General features: G+C 40.9%; 1 protein-coding gene across 4 annotated transcripts; it reads left to right on the top strand.

Moving 5' to 3' along the window:
• The first annotated feature begins 1,311 nt into the window (after positions 1-1,311).
• LOC109428852 (SET domain-containing protein SmydA-8) lies at positions 1,312-23,208 on the top strand. Of its 4 annotated transcripts, XM_062855448.1 has the most exons (5): positions 1,321-1,381; positions 1,448-1,616; positions 20,188-20,214; positions 21,396-22,149; positions 22,333-23,208. In XM_062855448.1, the coding sequence occupies exons 2-5, from the start codon at positions 1,467-1,469 to the stop codon at positions 23,124-23,126; spliced, it is 1,725 nt and encodes a 574-aa protein (XP_062711432.1). In that variant the 5' UTR covers positions 1,321-1,381; positions 1,448-1,466; the 3' UTR covers positions 23,127-23,208. The 4 variants fall into 4 exon arrangements, with proteins under 4 accessions (XP_019560227.3, XP_062711433.1, XP_062711432.1 ...); XM_019704682.3 differs by having other exon boundaries at positions 1,312-1,616; XM_062855449.1 differs by lacking the exon at positions 20,188-20,214 and having other exon boundaries at positions 1,312-1,616; positions 22,333-23,207.
• The last annotated feature ends 1,274 nt before the right edge of the window (positions 23,209-24,482 follow it).

Genomic DNA, 24,482 nt, shown 5'->3' with positions numbered 1-24,482 from the left:
GATAAATTCATATCTATCTTTTATTCGTGTATGCTTAAACAGTTGTTTTCTGTAAAAGAATTAAATTTAATCATCACACAATGAAACACAATGCTACTGAACTGAACTTCTATGAACTTGAAAGTTCCGACAAAGTTCCGAGTAGCATCTTAAGCAGCTTTAAAGTTCAGCGAAGTTCAGATAAAGTTCCGAATGGAACTTTCTGGCTGCTTAAGAGGCTAATAATGAGCCTTGCCGGAACTTGTGACCGAAGTTCCAGCAAGGCTCATCGTTAGCCTCTTAAGCGGCCAGAAAGTTCCATTTGGAACTTTATCTGAACTTCGGGGACTTGGACAAGGCGAATGATCCACGAACTGCATCAGCTGTTGAGAGAACCAACCATTGTCCACACCGCGAAAATCGGTAGGCTACGGTAGCGACCTGATTAAAATGGTTCTCGAGAGCCATCCGACCGGTAAAAGAAGCTAGGTGGGTCTCTCTGGGTGGGACGATCAAGTGGATGACGATATGCGGACTCTTCGCAGAGTGCTTCACTGGAGACGCACAGCCATGGATCGAGTCGAATGGAGACGACTCTTACGTACAACAGAGGACACTCAGGCCTTAGTCTGACCGGTATGGTAAGTATGCCGAATTCTTTTTTACTTAACCCTAGTGCATTGGGGTCATTATGACCCAGATAGGCACGTTATATTGCGCATTTCCCACCCCACTGGACCTCTTTCGCAGTTAGTATAAGTGCGGGATCGTGAATAAAACTGCGATATTGCATCGAATGGTGTCGATGTCTTCTGCGCACTTATGCATTACAAGGTGCTGAATAAGTGCGTAGAAGACACCGACACGATTCGATGCAAAATCGCAGTTTTATTCACGATCGCGCACTTATACTAACTGTGAAAGGGGTCCAGTGGGGTGGGAAGTGCGCAATACTATGATAGCGTGGTGAGCGTCAGGTAATGCAGGAAGAAGGTTTAATCGATCTAGGTTTAATTTGAAAGTACATTTTGCAAAAATAGAGTAAATATGTTATACCCAAGCTGTTTTCCATTACTTCAAAATTGCCTGAGGTCCAAACGGACTCCCGATAACCAATCAATAACCAATAGAGGGTTGAGCGTGTGTTCATAAGATTGAATCGGTAAAATACGTGGTTACTGGTCAGCTAACGGCCAAAGCATGAACAAAAACAATCACACCGCGCATGTCGCAAAATAGTTCTAGCCTTCATTTTTGCGAATTCGCATGCGCCTTCTAACTCTGGTTCACCCCAGCAGTAAAATTTCACGCAGTTTCACTCATTTTCGCACACGCTCAGTTCTTAGCGATTGTTCAACCGGTTCACAAGTACCCCAAAAAATTTTCGAAGGCCAAAAACGTGGCACGTGAAAAATATTATCCAATCAGTTCGTGCGCGTGTGGACTACTTTTGATTTTTTTTTTAAAGATAAGCCAGACGGAGAGCAATGAACTGCCAGCCGACCAAGTGCGCCTTGTGCGGAGTGCCGTCCAGCCTGAAGTGCGCCGGCTGCAAACTGGTGGTCTACTGCAGCCCGGAGCACCAGAAGAAACACTGGCGGATGCAGCACAAGAACGAGTGCGCTAAGCCTTATGAGGTGAAATTGACTCGTCGACCGAGTCGCCCCGTGGGATCGACAGTGGATATCTTTTGGGAAAACTTATCAGCTGAACCGGATTAGCGCTTTCGATGGATCTACATTCTAAAAAACGCATACGCTTTCAATGGGTTTTTAGTGTCGTCGCTATCAATGTGGGCCATCTTAAATGTCGTGCCGCTTTTCCGTGTGATTTTCTTTGCCAAATCAATATTGTTCTACGACTTTCGTCGGGTGGTAATTTGCGCAGATTCTCGAAATGAATTTGCGATCGCGTTTATTAATAGATCGTGTGAGATCTTTCGCGCGATCACCGCCCACCCACACGCGTTCACTCACTACACTGTGACCTAGGCCACAGTCAGTGAAACGTGAGCGGGTCGGAAAAAGGATGATCTTGATGGATTGTTTGCCGGCCTACTAACTAGGCTTAGCAAGCAGCATGTTGATGTTTTGATCGCAGGTGATCGTGGCTGCTCGGGGCGTAATTATATCGGGGTAAATGAGGAAGCGAGGGAGACGCTTGGTATTTGTTTACAAACGTGCAACATGTGTGTTTAGCAGTTTCGTGAGAGGTGAATGAACGAAATTCTTTGGATGGTTGTCGGTTAATTATGCTGAATGCGAAATGTATGTGGACGTACATATCTTCTCGACACATATCTTTAGAAGACCTAAAAAGTGTTTGTTTTATAGCAGGATTAGTTTAACCAGCCATTTTTACCCGTACTTTCCAAAACGAGTTACCTAGTTCTAGCATAAAGGGGGCGATATGTATTCATTAAACCTTCGTCAAGGATATCATAAGGTGTTTTATATTCTGGGATGTTCTAGGAGGTGTTCCAAACTGTCTTATAGTGAAGTCTTTCAAATCTATGAGTATAATTGTATGTATTTTCACCGCAAATAATAGCATTGCATAACCTACTGGGATCCATGAAGCTCTTGACATCTACAATGTCATTAATAGACACTATAGGGACATTACAGATCAGCCAAACTACCTTCGAGTTCAGAACTTCAGGTCTACACTCGTAACAAGAGCCATATCTGTTATACTGAGTTACGTTGCAAAATGAACCGCAGTGACTGGAGCAATCTGAAGTCTATTAGCTTAATACAAACCTTTGGGACATTGACGACCGTTCAAACTGTTCTATAATGAAGTCCTTCAAATCTACAAGAATAACTTTACGTGTTTACTCCATAAATAAATATATTGCATAATCTGCTGGGATCTGCGAAGCTGTTGAAAGCTCAAATGTCATTTAGAGATAATACAGGGATATTACAGGTCAGCCAAACTACCTTGGAGCTCATTACTTCAGGTCTACACTCGTAACAAGAGCCATATATGTTATACTGAGTAACGTTGCATAATCAACCGCAGTTACTGGAGCAATCTGAAGTCTACTAGCTTATTACAAACCTTTGAGACATTCAGGATCGTCCAAGCTGTTCTAGAATGAAGTTCTTCAAATCTACAATAATAACTTTACGTGTTTTTTTCCATAAATAATAGTATTACATAATCTGCTGGGATCTGCGAAACTCTTGAAATCTCAAATGTCATTTAGAGACAATACAGGGATATTCCAGGTTCAGAAAAACTTTATGTGTTTTCACCATAAATAAGGCCGGAACAAATATCATTTTCTTCTTTTGTCACTATGCTCGTTGACTTGTCAAAGGGGGGGGGGATGATAAATAATAAATGTATTTGATGAAAAAATACCCAAACAATTAGGCAAAATCGTCAAACTCATCGAATTTGTCAAGAAATTTTCTCGACGACTCTAATTTCACTTTAAAAAAATATGAATTTCCTAAATAATTTATTTGTGTCCCATCCCAAAATGTCGAATTTCGCAATTCAGAACTTCAGATCTACACTCGTAACATCAGCTTTATCTGACATACTGAGTAACGTTTCATAATCAATCGCGGTGAATGGACCAACCTGAAGTCTACTGTATATTATTATGAACCTTTGGGACTTTGAGAGTCGTCCAAACTATCTTGAAGTTCAGCTCTTGATAGTAACAGTAACTATTCTCACAATAAATTTTAAACTGTAATCTGTGATCGCCCTGGCATGTCATGAGCCATTTCAGGATAGTTTTGAGATATTCCAGATCAACAAGACTACTCCGGAGACCATAGCTTCAGGTCATGATAGATTACAAATTTTAGCTTTGTATAATGAAAGAAGTTATCGTTTCACCCGTAGACTTTAGGATCTAAACTCAAGAATAGTTTGGAAAACCTAGGATACCCCGACTGATCTGATACTGTCTATTGAATTTTCAGAAGACTCACTGGACATGATAGATTACAAATCGTAGCTTTGTATAATGGAAGAAGTTTCCGTTACACCCGTAGATAAAACTAAACTCACGAACACTTTGGATGATCTTGGATATCCCGACTGATCTGATAATGTATATTGAACCTTTCAGAAGACTTACAGGACATGATAGATTCAAATCGTAGCTTTATATACTGGAAGAAGTTACCGCTACACCCGTAGATTTTAAGATCTATACTCAAGAACAGTTAGGATGACCAAGGATATCCCGACTGATCTGATACTGTCTATTGAATTTTCAGAAGACTCACTGGACATGATAGATTCGAAATCGTAGCTTTGTATAATGAAAGAAGTTACCGTTACACTCGTAGACTTTAGGATCTAAACTCAAGAACAGTTTGGATGACCTAGGATATCCCGACTGATCTGATACTGTCTATTGAATTTTCAGAAGACTCACTGGACATGATAGATTACAAATCGTAGCTTTGTATAATTAAAGAAGTTCCCGTTACACTCGTAGACTTTGGATGACCTAGAATATCCAGAAAAATATTCTACATGATATTCTACCCTTTTTGTGCTATTGAGCACCAAAAGAACAGAAGCATGCAGAAAAAAAATCCATAATAACACTTGAAAAAAATCCGGCTTCAAAGGGTTAAAGGAATTTCCAAAGGGAATCGCTGGAGAAATTCTTGAATAATTATTTTCGGAGAACTTTCAAATGTACGAAATTCTTGGAAAAAAATCTTGGAATTCACCTGAAGGAATTCCTGGACGAATAGCTGGAATGTTTTAAACAAAAAGAGTGCAGGAATTTAAAAAGCAATCCGTAGAGGACCTCGTAGTGTATTTTCTAGTGAAGTTTCTGGAGCAAACCCAGAGGAATTTCCGAAAGAGTCTACTCTTGGTGAATTCCTGAAAAAAAAACCTAGAGAAATGTCTGAAAGTGCATCAAACATGTAAGTGCTTATGTGTTTAAAATGAGCCATAGTGACTGCAAAAGAATAACAGGATATACATATTACAGAAAGAATTGCATGACGAATTTCTGAAGAAACTCCTTTGCAAGAGCTGCAGGAGGTATTCTTGAAGGAATTGATGGATGGATTCCTGAATAAAACTGTGGATGTGGATGTGTTCCTGAATAAAACTGTGGATGAACTCCTTAAAGATGACTTCTAGGAGAATATCCTGACTCCTGTTTCCCTCCAAAATTATCCCAAAGTATTCCAATACAATTCTCTAGACATTCTTCAAGAAATTGAATAATCTTCAGGTAATTCTGAAAACACCATTCCAATCCCATATTATCAAAACATGCAACTTTTGAGTTCCTTTTTCTCCGATGCCCACTTTTGTCGATTATGCGGTTATGGGCAGTAAACCATGAAAGAAACCCAGGAGAAATTTCTGAAAGTATACATGGAGGAATCCTTAGAGAAACTTCTGAAGCTATCGCTTGAAGCATCCTGGGAGGAATTCCTAGACAAATTTTTGAATGAATACTTGGAGGAATTTTTGGACGAAACCGTGGAGGAAATTCTAGAGGAATTCTTGAGGAAATCCCTGGAAGAATGGAAGAATTCCCGAAGAAATCCCTGAAGCAATCTCTGTAGGTTTCCTAGGAAATCCTGGATGAACTTCTGGACAAATTCCTGGCGGAATCCTTGGAGAAATTTTTGGCGGATTTCCTAGAGAAATCGCTAAAGGAGTTTTTTGGAGAAATCCCTGAAGGAATTTCTGAAGGAATTTCTGAAGGAATAACTGAAGAATTTCCTGGAGGCATCCCTGGAGAAATTCCTGGACGAATTCCTGGAGTATTTCCTGGATAAATTTCTAGAGAAATCCCTGGGTAAATCCGTGGAGAAATTCCTACACAAATACCTGGAGGAAACCCTGGAAGAATTCCTGGAGGAATTGCTGGAGAAAATCCTGGAGGATTTACTGCAGAAATTCCTAGATGAATTCCTGGAGCAAACCCTGGAAGACATCCTGAAGGAATCTCTATATGGATTCCTGGAGGATTGCCTAGAGGAATACCGGGAGAAACCGCTGGAGAAATTTCTGAAGCAACCTCTTGAGAAACACCGGGAGGAATCCTTAGAGAAATTTCTGGAGAAATCCTTGGAAGAACCCCAAGAGAAATTCTTAGACAAAATCCTGGGGGAATTTCTGGTAGAATCCCTGGAGGAATCCCTGATGCAATTTCCTCTGGAACCTCTGGAAGAACGCCTGGAGGCCTTTTTGGACAAATTCCTGGCGGAATTTCAGGGCGAATTCCTGGAGATGAAATTCTGGAGGAATCTGTAGAGGAATCCCTGGAGAAATTTCTGAAGTAATTCCTAGAAAAAATCCTAAAGGAATTCCCAGAGCAATTTGTGAAGGACTTCCAGGAGGAATTCTTGCAGGAATATTTGGATGAATTACTGGAGGAAATTCTGGATGAATTTTTGGAGGAATCCCTAAAGGAATTCCTTGTAAATTCCTAGAGGAATCCTTGGAGAAATCCCTGGAGGAAAGCCTGAAAAAATTCCTGGAGGAATAACTACAAAAAATTCTTGTGATAATTTCTGAAAGAATCCCTGAAGAATTTCTTGGAAGAATTGTTGTGGGAATTTCCGAAGGAATTCCTGGAGGAGTCCTTGGGGAAATGCCTGGATGAAATCCTGGAATAACTTCTAGGTAAATTCCAGGAGCAATTCCTGAGAGAATTTCTGCAGGAATCCTAGAAGGATTTTGTGGTGGATTCCTGAAGAAATCCTTGAAGGGATGCCTAGAGGAATCTCAGGAGGAGTTCATACAGGAATGCCAGGAGGCATTCTTAGAATTATGCCTGTATGAAATGCGGGAGGAGGATTACTAGGAGAAATTGCCGTAGTAATTTTTGAAGGAATTTTTGTGGGAGTCCCTGGGGTAATTCCTGGTGGAATTCTTTAAGTTATTCCTGAAGGAGTCCCTGAATGAAATTCTGGAGAAATACCTGGATGAATCCCTGCAGGAATCCCTAAATCCCTGGAGGGATGCCAGGAGGTATTCCGAAAAAAAAATCCTGGATGAATTCCCAGAGCAATGCCTTGAGGATTCCTTAAAGGAACTCCTGAAGGAATGCCTAGAGATATGCCTGTAAGAATTCGTAGAGGAATACTTGGAGGAACCTCTGGAGGAATTTTGGAGAATTTTCTTGGAGAAACTGGAGAAACTTGCAGAACTGCCAGGAAGAATCCCTGGAAGAATTCTTGAATGCTTGAATTCCTGCACAAATCCCTGTAAAAAAATATTAGACGAATTCCTGAACGAATTCATAGAGGAATCCTGGAACAATTTCTGAAGGAATTTCTGGTGGAATTTCTAGAGGAATTCCAGGAGGAATCCTAGGAAGAAATCAAAGGATCAATTTCTGAGGGAATTCCAGAAAGAGTTTCTGAACAAATTCCAGGTGGAATTATTTAAAACAGCGCTGGGATTCTTGAGGAAATCCTGAAGGTATCCTAAAAAGAGTACCTAGAGCAAAGTTAGAAGAACTCTCGGAGAAATCCCTGTAGCAGTTTATGAAGGCATCCCTGGAGGAGTTTCTGAAGAAACCCATTAGGAATCTCAGAAGCTATGCCAATAAAAATTTCATAGCGAATTTCTGCAGGAATCCCTGGATAAAAAAAAATCTGTAGAAATCCATGTCTACAGTAATTTCTAGACGGTTTTTTAAAGAAACAATTAGATGAAAAAATACCTTGAAGGACCTCTGGTAAAAAAAACTGCACTGGAACCTCTAAAGATATCCCTCACTCAGCCAAATAACCTTAAGATTTCCATAAGGCCCAACTTATGAAACGGCCTTTAAATAATTCATAATGATTCGGATGAATTTCATAAGGTCACTCTATGACGTAAAATCGTCTCACAGCTTGGCTTTTATTCATGTTTAGCAACATGGTATTCTCAAGCGTCGGTAGCCGTGTGGATAAAACACGGGCTCGGTGATCCCGACGTTCATGGATCGAATCCAGTCTGCATCATTTTAAGATTTTTTTGTTCTTTTCATAAGTCTATTTTATGAAATTTGTCATAGCAAGCATGATCAATTTTCATAAGGTATTCTTATGGCATCCATAAGAATTAGTTATAGCAAATTTTCATAAGGTATTTCGATGAATTTCGCTAGTTTTTTTCGCTGAGTGCTGGACAAATTCTCAAAGAAATGCATTTTTGAAGGAATCTCTGTAGGAATCCATGATGCAGTCACAGCAGAGAGCTTTGGAAAAATTCAACATAAATTACCTATCAGGCGACCCTGTCACTTAAAAGTCATCTCAAGTCAGGCCCCCCCTGGGCCCCCTCCAGGGAAAAATGCTAGCTACGCCAATGCCCATTGGATCTTATTCGTATTCTTGTCTTGTTTCCTTTTCGCTCCTTGTTAGTTTCACGACTGGTTTACAGGGTCTGACACCGAAGGGTCATAGTGCACGATTGAGCTACGAGCTATATAAGCCTTTATTGGTACTCGGGCGTTAATCAGCCGCCTCGAACATGGACCAAACGCTCAGGCTTGTAGGACCCTACTCACAGTTGATATCTCTGCAAGTGTTTATAAAAAAAACTAAGATCTGATGCAAGCCATGTCCCAGTGGGACGTTACACCAAGATAAATAGAAGATGATGAAACGCTTTTCAATATAACAGCCTTAACTTATTCATAAATATGAAAATTTTCACCAGTTGTATACACTGTTGGTTGACTAGCACATAAAATTTTATAATACATAGGTATTAGGGTGGTTCAAGGTTACATGGAAAAAACCACTTGGCAAAAATTGTGATGGGCCCCCTTCTCATTTCATTCTATATGATGCAACGAAGCTCTGGTCCAATTTTCAGCCAAATCCGTCCACATTTGGGCGGTGCTATTCTTCTTTGAAGTTTGTATGGGAGAATTGACCGAAATACATGGGAAAACTGCAGGTTATTTTCCAGGCGGTTTTAAAATATGTTCCCCATTTCCGAAGGTTTTCTAATTTAACTCATTTATAGAAAAATATGTCCTGATGAACCTGTCGAAAACCAAAAATCAATCAACAACGGTCCGGTGGAGTTATTACGGTTTTAATCTGCATATGTCTGATCTTGTTTCCTACGGGGCCTAACATGCTTACATTTTTTAAACTTGACCAAAGCCATATCCATGACGAGTAGGCGGCATATATTTTGTTTATAATTTGTTCTTTGACAAGGATGGCAGCTGTCTTCTTCTGTGCTTTATTGCTGTTTAGTAATGAGGGTCAAATTAAAGCTTCTGTTTTAACCTGGAAATATGATTTGATAGGCATCGAGACCACCTGGGAATAATCCAATCGAATCGTGTACTATCTGACAGAACACTGTGTGCTCCTTATCTTTTAAGAAAAGTTGCAGCTTTTCTAATTTTGGCCATCCCGATACTGTAGTCTATCCCCTGTACATTCTTCATTCACAATTCAAGATGATGATGATTGTGCATTTCACCGTATACTTAACAGTAGTATCTAACTCAAGCTGTTTGAATTCCACAGTTTATCTTAAGGAGTTTCTTATCAGATAGGCGTCGAGATATTTTTTTCTTCAGTGAAAACACACGTTTGTTGTAAGAAATGACCTAACTCAAAATAGTCGCCAGTATAGATGAAGATAACGCTTTAGAGCGGCGAGTAATAAAGTCAGAAGACGTAAGATGAGTGCACATTCGATAAGTCCAACTTCTGTCAAAATTGTGTGAATTGACAACGACAAGTATACCCTTGTTGCCCGTAAAAGTGATCAGTTTTGAACATTCGTGAATTTACGACACAAATTCATTGAAGGCTATTTTGAACACATTGGGTACATTGACCACATTCCGGGGTCTTCCGGCCATTTGCTTCTCCCAGGGACATGCCTTGCAACATATGACAAACTTCTACAAGAATCTACAAGTCAAGCTCATTAAAGGATATTTCAAGCATTTTGTCACATTGATCACATTTCTGGATCATCGCCATCTCATGAGGTTACGGAACAAAGATATTGAATGATATTTCGACCATTTATATTTATTACATTCTTCTGTGATTCCTGTAGAAGATTCTTCTGGGAGTCCTCCAGAAGTTCTTTCAGATATTTATCCTAGATTTTGAGATTGGGATTAGTGGGTTCAGAATAGCTTCAAGATAGACGATTCAGGGCGTTTTCGAAAGGTTTTAAAGGGACCATAGGCTTAGAAGAACTTCAGAACAGGTTCAAAGGGGGCTTAGATCGGTTTTAAGTCATACCATGGCTCTTAGGAGGGTTTCACGGGGGTACTCTTGGATTTGAGGGGCTTTCAATGCAAAGATCACTGATTACGTTCATAAATCTGATAGACTACTTCTTCTTCATTATGTCTCTACATCCTCACTGGGACTTGGCCTGCCTCGTTTCAACTTAGTGTTAGCACTTCCACAGTTATTAATTGAAGGACTTCCTTTGCCTGTCATTGCATGAATTTATATATTGCGAGGCAAGGACAATGATACACTCTGCCCAGAGTGTCGAGATTTTTTCCCAACCGGAGTGGTTCGGAATGAATGCCCTCTCTTGCCCTTTCTCTATGTAAACGCCAAACGACAAGACAAGTGGCGCTCTCTAAGCGCTTCAAGGTGGAAGCTCTATGTAACAGTGTTCGTGATTTGTCATAATAGAAGGTGATGTGCGTATGTTTTGGTATCCGCAGTAACACACACTACCGCATGAAAGCTGAACTTTCATCCGTAGATAGCGCTGCGGTAGTGTCCCCCGAGCATTAATGGAGTGGGCAATCATGACATTCTTATTCTATGCCACTAGGCTAACTGGATACCCAGTTATACAGTGGTAGACATTCGTTTAGCCGAGACATGTTTTTTCTATTATTTTTTTTCGCAACTGCAATAATTTTATGTTCTTTTTTTAATTTTTGGATGATCTTCTAGGTAATTTGCATTACTCAATGGGATGAAACAATATATTATTTATGTTTTGGACGAAAAGTACAAGAAAAAATGAAAATTGGCCTAGACATTCGTTTAGCCGAATTGTACAATTTTTTGAATTTCATTATAAAAAACTACCAAATTTCGAAAAATATCCCACAACATCATTTCGAATGGTGACCTGCATTATAGATCGACTTGTAAATCAGGAATTTGATCGTTTTCGGAAGTGTTGCCATATTAATTTTACATGCATCTCATATAAATATGTCATAACATTGTGAATGTTTCCAAATTGAGATTTGATGTAGATATTTTTATCGGAAATGTTTCTAAATTATCTAATGAAAGTTTCATGACGAGTGCAGGTTGAAAAATTACGAAAAACAATGTTTTAACGCAGAGGTTCCCAAACTTTTTGCTATCGCGGCGCCCTTTGACATTTCCAAAAATGTCGCGGCGCACCAAAGTTTTTAACAAAGTTTTTTTTTATTTTTGGGCAACTTTCACTTTACAGTATGCAAGACAAAATCGTGAAACACTTCTCTAATATCATGTTTTCAGAACTCAATATTTGGAAAACAAACTATTTTTTTAAATAAATTAATTTCTTAAAGATAGTTTAAATGTGTGTAAGATTTCAAAAATCATGTTGATTTCATCATAGGAGTTTTAAAAATAAGAAGAAACTCAGATGTAAAGGTAAAAAAGTTGCTGAATTAAAAAAAAAATCAGCCAAAAATTTTAAAGCGTTTGCAATAGTTATAGAATTCTTATTGAATAAAAATGACTACACAGAACTTGACCAAAGCTTCAACTTTTTGCAGAAATTGGAAAGCAACTCTTTTATTTATTTTGGAAAATTTCGGCAAACTGGGGCACATGAAGAGATTGTAAAGACCTGCCAGGTGGGTTTTGATTGAACTTATTTTCATAAATTTCAACTTAACCCTTTGGGCCTGGATTGGTCATATATAACCCCATTGATAAAATCGAGCATAACAAACTTATTCGAGTTCAGCGAGGTTGCGGCAGTACTGATGAAGCAATCCGGTTCAAAAAGGTCGAAGCTACCTCTTCACACTACCAGATCGGCAAACCTACATGCCACTAAGCTGTTCCGAAGCCCTTGTAATTATTCTGAAAAGAATGTAAACAATGTTCTTGAAATTAAAAACTTTGGACAAGTTATAGTAAAATCAAAAGCTAAGCTGAAGCTTAAGAATTCCAAAAACAATTTCAAAAACTTGAAATTTTAAAACGTGGTTTCAATTGATATGTTTAAAAAGGATACCAGAAATCCTATGGAACAATCGAAGAGTCAGAAAAGATTAAAAAAAATGTGAGCGTCACTAGTTTTACCAATAAAAAAATAAAGGTGTTCCGCAATACAGATAAAGAGTTTGTTTTTTTTTTCGTCACAAAAGCCAAAATCCTGCGGCGCACCTGGGAAAGATTCGCGGCGCACCAGGGCGCCGCGGCGCACAGTTTGGGAAGCACTGTTTTAACGGAAAAAAAATAACTCAGATCACGTATTTGAGTATTGTTTTGATGAAATGTATTGGATTCACTTGCAAAAATCACAGCATTTACTACTTTTACGCCTTCTAATAGCTCCCAATATCTTCTAGTCTAGACTGTATTCTGGCTGAAAAAAAACATACATTGGACGCCTCACATTTCGAGAAATGACACCGAAAGTATTCAAATGTCTAGCATGAACTACCTGTTTCATAATTGAGATGTTCTTTTCAAATAAATCATGTTAAAAATGAATGTGATTCAAAACTAAAACTTATTTATCATATATTTCTTCAGATTGAATGAAATAAGCCAATTGTTTGACCATATCTTGCATTTTTGTATGAACATCTGCTTTTAAATATACAGGGTACAAAAATTCCGACATTTCTTGCAGTTCTTTCACTTTAGACTTCTAACTCATTTAGTAATTATAGTATCAAACAGGTATTCTTCAAAGGCATAATAGTACGTCTTTATTTCAACACAGAACTATTTATTTTAGCTTTTATCAATCCCATTTTAAGGTTTAACCAACCAAAAACCAATATACTTAATTTTTTCATGACATTTTATGCAATTATTTAACATTTCTAACAATAATTCTGTCCCATATTTTCAAAACAGCTAATCTAGCTTACGTGTGAGTGTTTACAGAAATCATTTTTCTTAAATAAATTTGTTTATCAACACTTCTCGTTATCTGGACATATTTTTTATAACAGTTCTCTGAATTTCACAAATAAATAAACTTTAAAGGTCCGTTATCTTGCTAACACGTCATAAACTAAATGCCTTGGGGAATATTCTCGAAATATACTCACGAAATTGCAAAAAAAAGAAAACAGATTTTTCATTTACCTCGGCTAAACGAATGTCTAGGCAAAAAATGACATTTGAAGGGTTTTTACTCACGTTTTTGTTTCAGTATATGTAAGTGTGATGTATCTCATTTTTATAAAACAGTACTAGATATACTACCATGGTATAGTACGTAGTGCACTACGATAAAAAAGTTTTATCATAAAATCTTTTGTATGAGTATGCTGACACTTTTTTTTTTATTTTTGGGCCTCGGCTAAGCAAATGTCTATCACCGTAGCCTATACTCCTGGGAGTTCTCGGATACTCTGGAACAGTCATTAAACTTATAGCTAGATAAAACAGATGTATAATCCTTTGTGAGAATAAACCTTACTCATATTAGAGCGAGAGGTTAAAAGCTATGCCTGTAGATGCGATGACTTATATTCAACAAAGATTTTGGAGGCTTTTACATAACTTAGTATCTCCCATTCATCCTTTACCCTGGGACACGCCCTAAATTAATTCCTTGTGTTACTTCAATGGAGGTACCTAAATAGTTTTTTCTTAAACAGTATGTAAGTGTTGGTAAACTTCAATTTTGGGCGAAAATGACGGCTGGAACGTCAGTTTTCTGATCAAAGTGGGTAAAGGGAGAGAAGTGATGATGCGATCGTTTGCCCACGGCAGACCATATATACCACTCTGTACTTGCAAGTTCATGCGTATGTCAGATTGCTTGGAAGAAGTTTGCTTTGGCAGAGGTGGAACATGCATAACAGGAAAGGAGAGGCATGGCATTTCTGGAAAACGATAGACATAATCTTTGAATATTCCTTGGGATGAGTGAGAACATGCAGAGAAGAGGAAGATAGTAGATACGAAGATACAATGTAGGATAAGGACTGTATCGGAAAATAACTATAAACGTTCACAATTGCCTGAAAAATAATCTGTTCGAAATAAACAAAACTTTATTTTTGGAGATACTATATAAATCTCTTAAATAAAGAATGGCAGTTCTGATTTTCAAAAAATAATCATTTAACTTGGACTTTTATCTCAAAGATTGCACATATGTTTTAAAATTTTGGACACCTCTTAAAAATTTAAAATTGCGAATACTGTGTGAAAATATTCAATTTTTTCTCTTATTTTTGCGCAAATATATTCTCTTCCAGAATGCTCATGATATAGGAAAATTATTTTTATCAAGAAAAATTTCCTCCGGAGTTTAGGGCAATTCTTAAAAATGAAAAAAGGCCATTTTTCGAGGAACTCTTTTTTTATGCGTCTTCAAAGAACGATTACGCAAATAAAAAATACATAAAATTGAAAATTTGCATTTTTTTCGATTGGTTATATATATAAATCTATTGAAGAGGTAGTTTTTTCCAGAGAACGGAATTTTATAACCTCTAAAGATATTTAAAGGGCTGCAAAACGGTGAGTCGATAAGAAGAGCGTCCAATATAGCTCTGGTCCTCACAAGTTCCTACCTCATGCTTCCACGGGTCAAGCGATGACAAAGACCGCCAGCTAAGAGTTGTGTGCTTAGCTGGTAGTGCAGCCTGGGCACTGTTGTCCTTCTGACTTCAGCTAGATTGAGGAGGTACGATCCGAGTGTCTGTTCACCAAGGAGGTGCGGCTCAAACAGCGTCTGTTCTGGCATCCAGCGGCTGAGTAAGAAACGCTGCACCACGCCCAGCTAGATCCAAGGTGGTAGCCCCATCAGCGTGGTCGTCCCAGTGTTGGTTGGGACGTTAAACAGAACTGGCACGATGGCCCTCCGGCGAGACAGGAGTGTTGGCGTAGGCCCAATAAGCCACCCGTAAAAAATCCCATTGCGAATAACATAGGAGAAAATACGACTCGATACAATCGGCAAAGACCCACGCGACGAAATAAGGACTACGATTGGAAACTTGGAACATGGAATTGCAAGTCACTAGGTTTCGCAGGATGTGACAGGATAATCTACGACGAACTACATCCCCGCAACTTCGACATCGTGGCGTTGCAGGAACTTTGTTGGACTGGACAGAAAGTGTGGAAAAGCGGGCATCGCGCGGTCATCGTATAAGATGTTGCATAAGATGACAAAGTGGAGGCCTTATGCGTACATGCCTCCATTTAGGCGCATGTAAAATGTACGCATATCGCCTCCACTTTAACATCTTATGCAACATCTTATACGATGACTGGTTGTCTGGGTACCTTCTACCAAAGCTGTGGCACCACCAATGAACTGGGAACAGGATTTATAGTGTTGGGCAAGATGCGACAACGTGTGATCGGGTGGCAGCCGATCAACGCAAGGATGTGCATGTTGAGAGTTAAGGGCCGTTTCTTCAACTACAGCATCATCAACGTCCACTGCCCACACGAAGGGAGACCCGATGACGAGAAAGAAGCGTTCTACGCGCAGTTAGAGCAAACATACGATGGTTGCTCGCCGCGTGACGTGAAAATCGTTGTCGGCGACATGAACGCGCAGGTAGTAAGGGAGGAAATGTACAGACCGGTAATCGGGCGGAACAGCCTGCACGCCGTATCGAATGATAACGGCCAGCGATGCGTAAACTTTGCAGCCTCCCGTGGTATGGTAGTCCGAAGCACCTTCTTCCCCCGCAAAGATATCCACAAAGCCACCTGGAGATCACCCGACCATCAAACAGAAAACCAAATCGACCACGTTCTAATCGACGGTAAATTCTTCTCGGATATAACCAACGTCCGCACATACCGCAGTGCGAATATAGATTCGGATCACTACTTAGTCGCTGTATGCATGCGCTCAAAACTTTCGACAGTTATCACCACGCGTCGAAGTCGAACGCCGCGGCTCAACATCGAGCAACTTCGTAACGTAGAAGTGGCTCAAGACTACGCGCAGCAGTTAGCGGTGGCCCTACCAACGGAAGAGCAGCTTGGCGCAGCTACACTTGAAGATGGCTGGAGGGACATCCGATCCGCCATAGGCAGTACCTCGGCTACAGCACTAGGCTTCGCGTCTCCGAATCACAGAAACGACTGGTACGACGGCGAATGTGAACAGTTGAAAAACGAGAAGAATGCAGCATGGGCGAGAATGCTGCAACACCGTACGAGAGCGAATGAGGCAAGTTACAAACAGGCGCGGAACAGGCAGAACTCAGTCTTCCGGATGAAGAAGCGCCAGCAGGAAGAACGAGATCGCGAAGCGATGGAAGGGCTGTACCGCGCTAAGGAAACACGAAAGTTCTACGAGAAGCTGAACCGCTCGCGCAGAGGCTTTGTGCCACAAGCCGACATGTGCCGAGATAATCACGGGAATATTCTCACGAGCGAGCGTGAGGTGGTCGAGAGGTGGCGGCAGCATTACGATGAGCACCTCAATGGCGACGTTGCAAGTACCGAAGGTGGCGTGGTAACAGATCTAGGAGTACGTGCACAGGACGAAAGACTTCCGGCCCCTGACCTTCAAGAGATTGAGGCGGAGGTTGGCCGGTTGAAAAACAACAAAGCCGCTGGAGCAGATCAACTACCAAGCGAGCTTCTAAAATACGGTGGAGAAGCACTGGTGAGAGCACTACACTGGGTCATTACCAAGATTTGGGAAGAGGAAGTATTACCGGAGGAATGGATGGAAGGTATCGTGTGTCCCATCTACAAAAAGGGCGACAAGTTGGATTGCGGGAACTACCGCGCGATCACACTACTGAGCGCTGCCTACAAAATACTCTCTCAAATTTTATGCCGCCGTCTATCACCGATTGCAAGAGAGTTCGTGGGGCAATATCAGGCTGGATTTATGGGTGAACGCGCTACAACGGACCAGATGTTCGCCATCCGCCAGGTATTGCAGAAATGCCGCGAATACAACGTGCCCACACATCACTTGTTCATCGATTTCAAATCGGCGTATGATACAATCGATCGAGAACAGCTATGGCAGATTATGCACGAATACGGATTCCCGGATAAACTGATACGGTTGATCAAGGCGACGATGGATCGAGTGATGTGCGTAGTTCGAGTATCAGGGACACTCTCGAGTCCCTTCGAATCTCGCAGAGGGTTACGGCAAGGTGATGGACTTTCGTGCTTGCTGTTCAACATTGCTTTGGAGGGTGTAATACGAAGAGCGGGGATAAACACGAGTGGGACGATTTTCACGAAGTCCGTTCAGCTGCTTGGTTTCGCCGATGATATTGATATTATTGCTCGTAAATTTGAGACGATGGCGGAAACGTACATCCGACTAAAGAGTGAAGCCAGGCGAATCGGATTAGTCATTAATGTGTCGAAGACAAAGTACATGATGGCAAAGGGCTCCAGGGAGGAATCATCGCGCCCGCCACCCCGAATTCATATCGACGGTGATGAAATCGAGGCGGTTGAAGAATTCGTGTACTTGGGCTCACTGGTGACCGACGACAACGACACCAGCAGAGAAATTCAGAGGCGCATTGTGGCAGGAAATCGTGCCTACTTTGGACTCCGCAGAACTCTACGTTCGAATAAAGTTCGCCGTAACACAAAGTTAACTATCTACAAAACGTTGATTAGACCGGTCGTCCTCTATGGGCACGAAACATGGACCCTACGTGCAGAGGACCAACGCGCCCTTGGAGTTTTCGAACGGAAGGTGTTGCGTACCATCTACGGCGGAGTGCGGATGGAAGACGAGACTTGGAGAAGGCGAATGAACCACGAGCTGCATCAGCTGCTGGGAGAACCAACCATCGTCCATACCGCGAAAATCGGGAGGCTACGGTGGGCGGGTCACGTCATCAGGATGTCGGATAGCAACCCGACTAAAATGGTTCTCGAGAGTCATCCGACCGGTACAAGAAGACGTGGAGCGCAGCGAGCTAGGTGGGTCGACCAAGTGGAGGACGATCTGCGGACCCTACGCAGAGTGCGGAACTGGAGACAAACATCCATGGACCGAGTGGAATGGAGGCGGCTACTATGTACAGCAGAGGCCACCCCGGCCTTAGCCTAAAGTGACCAGACGTCCCGGATTGTGCGGGACAGTCCCGGATTCAAGCAGCCTGTCCCGCATTTACAAGCGTCCCGGAAACGTCCCGGATTTAAACAATTAGGCAATTCATTTTTAAAATAAACTTCTATCTTTCAGCTGATTGAAAAAAGAAGTTGATTTATAGAATTCTGCTTAAGATAATATACAATTATGCTTTTTTGATTTTCCATGTAAAAAATCATTCCCATTGCAATTTGTTTAATATATTTTATAAAGTTTTCGTCATTTCAAAGTCCTTCCTGCCTGATCATAAGCATTGTTATGGGAATTTTGAAAAATCTGAAGCTTATGATATTTTTGGGATTTTTTTTAAATTGGTGCAATGTTGTTGGGATCCCGCGTAATGTTGCAACATTTACTCCTGAGAAGACATCAAAAGGCTGTGCAAAAGGTGTACTGGAATTATTGGAAATACACAACTGCTACTGCTACTGCTACTGCTACTGCTTTTTTTTTTTTACAAATAGTATTTGTAAAAAAATATTTTAAATATTCTGAGTCTCAATAAATATGGAACAGGTACTCCAATTGTTGGTTTTGTACAGTGTCTTTTTTCATTATTTCTTTGTAGCCAGAGGGAGGGAATTTCGGGCTATGTCTCTCTAAGAACCCAAATTTGTGGAACAAATTTTTAGATTAAAACCCTTTTCGACTAAAAAAATTTTCGGCTGCGCCGCTTTCTCGCGATAGCACTGTTGTATATGGCTGCATTCTTCGTTGCTGTTTACGAAATGTAAGTATTAAATTTAAAAAAAATGTTATATTAGACATCGAAAACCAGCCCCAAATTTAGTCCTTACTGGAAAAAACTTACGTAAGTTTTAATGATTAACATGTTGTCCCGCATTTGAGAAAAATATATCTGGTCACTTTACTTAGCCTGACCGGTAAGGTAAGTAAAGATATTTAAAACAGAGCGTCAAAGTTCGACCAAAAAGTAGGTGTTTTTTTTGGGATAGACCATATTCTTAATGTTGGAGGTTTTTCTATCCAAAATAAGAATTTTAAAAGTCTGTTTTAAGTGATATGTATTGTGTACATAACTGCTAGTAATAATCATTATTTTCCAGATTTTTCCCCGTAGAATTTTTTTTCGCAACAAATATTTGAAACGTTAAAAAAATTTAAAAATAATGCAGTTTGTACAGATTGTTATTTTGTGTGGTATACTCATAGAACCATATTTTCAATAACACTAAACATTTTCCAAATTTCTTCAAGCTGTTCTAAACTTAACTATATTGTGAAGATTTCATAGAAGAACCGGAATGAAAAGACCAACCGTGCGTCGAGATAAAGCATTTTGAATGTTTATAGTTAATTTCCGATACAGTCCTTAAGAGGGACGGGCCATGAATTGAACTTTAGATCTTCTGCATACAAAACAGAAGAAATCATTGGATTGTTTTTTATCAACCTAATTCTACCTATAAGTTGCAAAGAATCATTCATGAGAAAGATATTAGAACCTTGAGCATTAACTTTACGCTTTCATGAACTCCTATACACTAATCCAAATGAAATATCGAAATTTATAAGAATCACCTATGAACAGGGAGTAAAGTACATAAGGAAAATTTTCTGATACCTATTAGCAAACCATCCTTCAAACTGGAAAACTTATAAACTTCGATATTTTACTTTGTAGAGTGTTAGTCACATATACCTCTTATGACAGTAGCATCTTTGTACTCCAGCTACCCCGGTTGCGTAGTTTGACTTCAATTCAAATCTTTAACACCTAGAATTTATAGTTGGTTTCTTATTCCGTTTCTGTAAATATATAGTCCTTTTGAGTTCCCCATCATTGTACAAACACCATTCCACATTTCCCTGTTTTACGCACCAATCATCGGAATGAATGATTCTTTCAACCGTATCAAGCCACTATTGAATTCCTGCAGCTTCCACAAATTTCACTAATAACATAACTTTCCAATGCAGATTGTGCGGCACAGCGAAAACGCCAAGGTATAGCGTTTGTTTGTTGATTGGTTGATGTAGCGTCGTACTGTTTTTGAGTATTTTGTGATTGTGACCGTAGTGATCGTCTTGTCTGCGTCTATCGTCGAACTTTCGTCTCTAAAGCCCACGAGAGCAAATAAAACGTCTACGAGTTGTGTTGTGATGTTGAGTCGACTTGTTTCTGTACAGATTTATCATTTCTTCTTCATTCTATATCTGTTGAGCTGATACAAATGTAGTATTAAAACACGTACACGTAAAAGTTGCAAAGAATCATTAATGAGAAAAATATTAGAACCTTGAGTATTAACTTTACGCTTTCATGAACTCCTACACTAATCCAAAAGAAATATCGAAAATCTTCTTGTGAAAATCACATTTGAAAAGATAATTAAATTATAAAGTACATAAGAAACGTTTTCTGATACCAATTAGCAAAACCATTCTTCAAAGGGCAACACATATAAACTTCGATATTTTACTTTGCAGAGTGTTAGTCCCATACCTATTCTTCTTATGATAGTAGCATCTTTGAACTCGAGCTACTCCGGTTGCGTAGTTTGACTTCATTTCAATTCTTACACCTGGAATTTACAATTGATTTCTTGTTTCGTTTTTGTAAATATATCGTGCGCTTCAGTTACCCCTCATTGTAAAAACATCATTTTACATTTCACACCAAACATCTGAATGAATGATTCTTTCAACCGTATCAGGCCACTATTGAACTTATTCAGCTTCCATAACTTTCACTAATAACATAACTTTCCTATGCAGATTGTGCGGCACAACGAAAACGCCAAGGTATAGCGTTTGTTTGTTGATTGGTTGATGTAGCGTCGTACTGTTTTTTTGAGTATTTTGTGATTGTGACCGTAGTGATCGTCTTGTCTGCGTCTATCGTCGAACTTTCGTCTCTAAAGCCCACGAGAGCAAATAAAACGTCTACGAGTTGTGTTGAGATGTTGAGTCGACTTGTTCTGTACAGATTTATCATTTCTTCTTCATTCTATATCTGTTGAACACCAAATTGCTAGAACTAACCTCAAATGGTTCTGTTGGTCAACACTCTACGCACTTGTCACGGTGCACCTCACGTGAACAAGTAGACTACAGTGCCAGTCCACGCTTCATACCCCCTAAAAATCAACATCACGATCTATTCTAACCTTTCAATGATTTCGTAGCTGTCTCGCAACGAGGAAGTCGGTCGCTTCTTCTTAGCGACCGAGGAAATCCCCAAGGACACGATTCTCTTCACCGAAGCACCCATGGTCATCGGCCCCAAGTGGAACCTGGCGGAGTACGAACAGCGCTCGACGACCGTTCCGTGCGTAGGCTGCTTCGCTGATTGTCAGCTGGGATTGTATCGTTGCGAGGCTTGCCAGTGGCCTGCATGCAAGCCGGACTGCCCTGGACTGGAAAACGCGAACTTACACGCGTTGGAATGCGGTATCCTTCGTTTCGGAGCGGGACCCAAACCGAAGCATGACCCGGAAGCGATCTTCGATTACTACCGATACGACGCGCTGTTGGTTCTGAAATGTCTGGCACTGCAAATCCGAAACCGACAGCTGTTCGATCAGATGATGGAGCTCGAAAGTCACTACGAAGCACGGAAGGGTACACCCTTCTACAGGGAAGCTGACGAACGCACCGTACAATACTTGCTGAAGAACTTTCTCAATCCACTGAAGAAGATGGAGGAACAACAGGGTAAAACCGTGCTGCCAGTTAACGATGCCAAGACACTGCACAAGATTAGTGGAATCCTCGAGGTTAACGCCATGGTCATTCCGCTTTCCAATGGGCGGGAAATCTGCGGACTGTACCCTATCGGTTGTATGTTAGAGCACTGCTGTATGCCCAATTGTTTCTACACGTTCAACACCACCAAGGGGATGAAGCTGACCTTCAAAGCCGGAAGGGATATTAAGAAAGGTAATGTACTGGAACTATTTTCAACGAACTAGCCTAGCTAGAAAAGAAGCTCTTTAATAGAGGATAATAGTACCATTTAGGGTCTTCTGTAGCCAGTGGTAGCTTTGCTCTTGAAAACGAAGAAATCAATGTGTTCTTAAGATTATCCAACACTCGAAATTATCATTGAACCCTTATTTCCAGGTGAACACCTCACGACCACGTACACCCACTCTTTATGGGGAACCCAACAGCGTCGCGAACATCTCAAGGCGAACAAGTACTTCTCGTGCACCTGTACCCGTTGCGCTGATGCCACCGAAATGGGAACATACCTCAGCGCCCTCAAATGCATGGGAATCGATGGAAACACTTGCGCTGGTTACCAGCTACCCCTCAACCCCTTGGACGACACAAGCGAATGGAAGTGCAACCAATGCCCAATCCAGGTCGAAGCCGATCAAGTCAATTTCCTGTTATCCAAAATCGGCGAAGAAGTGGACGATGCCATGGACCGTAAGGCATCGGTCAAGCAACTGGAAGACCTCATCTTTAAGCTGTTGACTTTTCTGCACCCGAACCATCACTTCTTGCTGCAGCTGAAGCACTCGCTGATCCAGATGTACGGTCACTTCAAGGGCTACGCCACCAACCAGCTGTCCGATCGCGTCCTAGAGGAGAAGGTCGAAACGTGTCGTCAGATGACCAAGGTCATCGAAACCCTGGATCCGGATTCGTTCCGGTTGAGTTTGTACGCGGCTGTGGTGTACTTCGAACAGCAGTCAGCGCTGGTCGAAATCAACGAGCGTAAGCTACGATCTGGGGTGCCGAAGTTGGACGAAGGGGTTCAGAAGAATTATAACGAAGCGTTGCATTGTTTGATGAAGGGCAAGAAGGTGTTGGTGAACGAGATGGGTACCCAGCAGGGGAAGAAGCTGTCCGAAGAGATTGAGAAGGCGACGGAGAGGGTTGAGGCAATTATCGTGTCTTTGAAATGAGTGTTAACATAGGAAAAAAACTTGTTATCTAAAAATAACTGTTATCTTTGAATGAAGTAGATATTTTTAGTTTTATGTTCGAAAATAAAATTATATGTTTAAACTAATTTAATTTTGTTCTCCCATTATAAATTGGTGTCTATTGGGGATTCGATTCTGAGACACCGCTCGGAAAATCGCTGCAGCTTCCACCGAAAACATGGAGCATACTAGGTATATACTCGTAAGTTTGTGAGGTTCACTGATCCCATTTCCAAAAATGCCTGCTTCCACCGTATGACTCCTTTCAGTTTCGCCTGAGAATTTTATGTCTGCAAAATGATGCTTCTTGCTAATTCGCTTCTTGGTACAGGAAGGGCTTCGCGGATCTATTAAAGGCGCTCAAGGATTTTAAATATTAATTACTAACACTACGGCGGTTCGAATCTACGGTGTATTCTGGTGTTCTGTTGTATTGGACATTGGTACACTGCACGTGCCTTCTTTGACTGTAAACCTGCGAACGCTCGAGGTAGGGCTGCTGTTCCAGCTATGGCTGACCAGACTCGTTATAGTTCAAGATGGCGCGCCATGGCGGTGCAGCTTTCGTTGACCTACGAAGTCTCGAACTTGCAATGGCGCTTGGAGATGGACTGGAATAGTGGTTTGTACAGATGGATCTGGACTACAGGCGCTTCCTTCAAACGTAAACGGCCAACGACGGCAAGGCCGCCCTCTGTGGAATCGAGAATAGAATCTCTCCTTGGTATGTAGGGCTATTGCCCGAGAGCTATGTCCTCCTTAGCGTTTATAGCCCGAAGTCAAAGGAATAGTGGCGTTACTTAATAGTTGGGTTTTAACCCCTCACGGGAACCCAGAACGTGGCGTGCACTGGCGGTCCTTCGACGCACCAATCAGGAGGCTAGTTGTAAAGACGGTTCAAAAAAATTTCCTTAATTCAGGATAACCTTGGCACCTCTTGCTATTGGCCTTATTGCTGGCTTCGTCCACTCTACTATTTAGCTTCGCACGTCTGATCTACATGCTCGCTTGTTTTAAAGTGGACCGACCATCGGAAGACCTTTAACCCTAAAAGGGATGCCTGGGGTCCATTGGACCCCAGGCGCCTTTCAGAGCTCGTCTTTGATGGAACACACTCAGCGAGGTGACGAAACTGAGGCCATGAAGGTATCCCTTTTAGGGTTAAGGACAAGCGTCTTGAAAATCCCGCTTCAACACTGCACCAAAACTTCAGACGCACAAATCTCCAGAAACAAGCTTCATACAACAATGCATTTTATTACATATTCTGTTCTTGCTCCCTTGTAAATAGCTTAAAATAAGAAGCTCAGGTGCGCTGGTAATGTTTACAAAAAG

The sequence above is a fragment of the Aedes albopictus genome, chromosome 3 (assembly GCF_035046485.1).
Source record: "Aedes albopictus strain Foshan chromosome 3, AalbF5, whole genome shotgun sequence".
Classification (NCBI taxonomy): domain Eukaryota; kingdom Metazoa; phylum Arthropoda; class Insecta; order Diptera; family Culicidae; genus Aedes; species Aedes albopictus.
The sequence above is the reverse complement of the archived record's forward strand: the minus strand, read 5'-3'. Positions and strand labels throughout refer to the sequence as shown.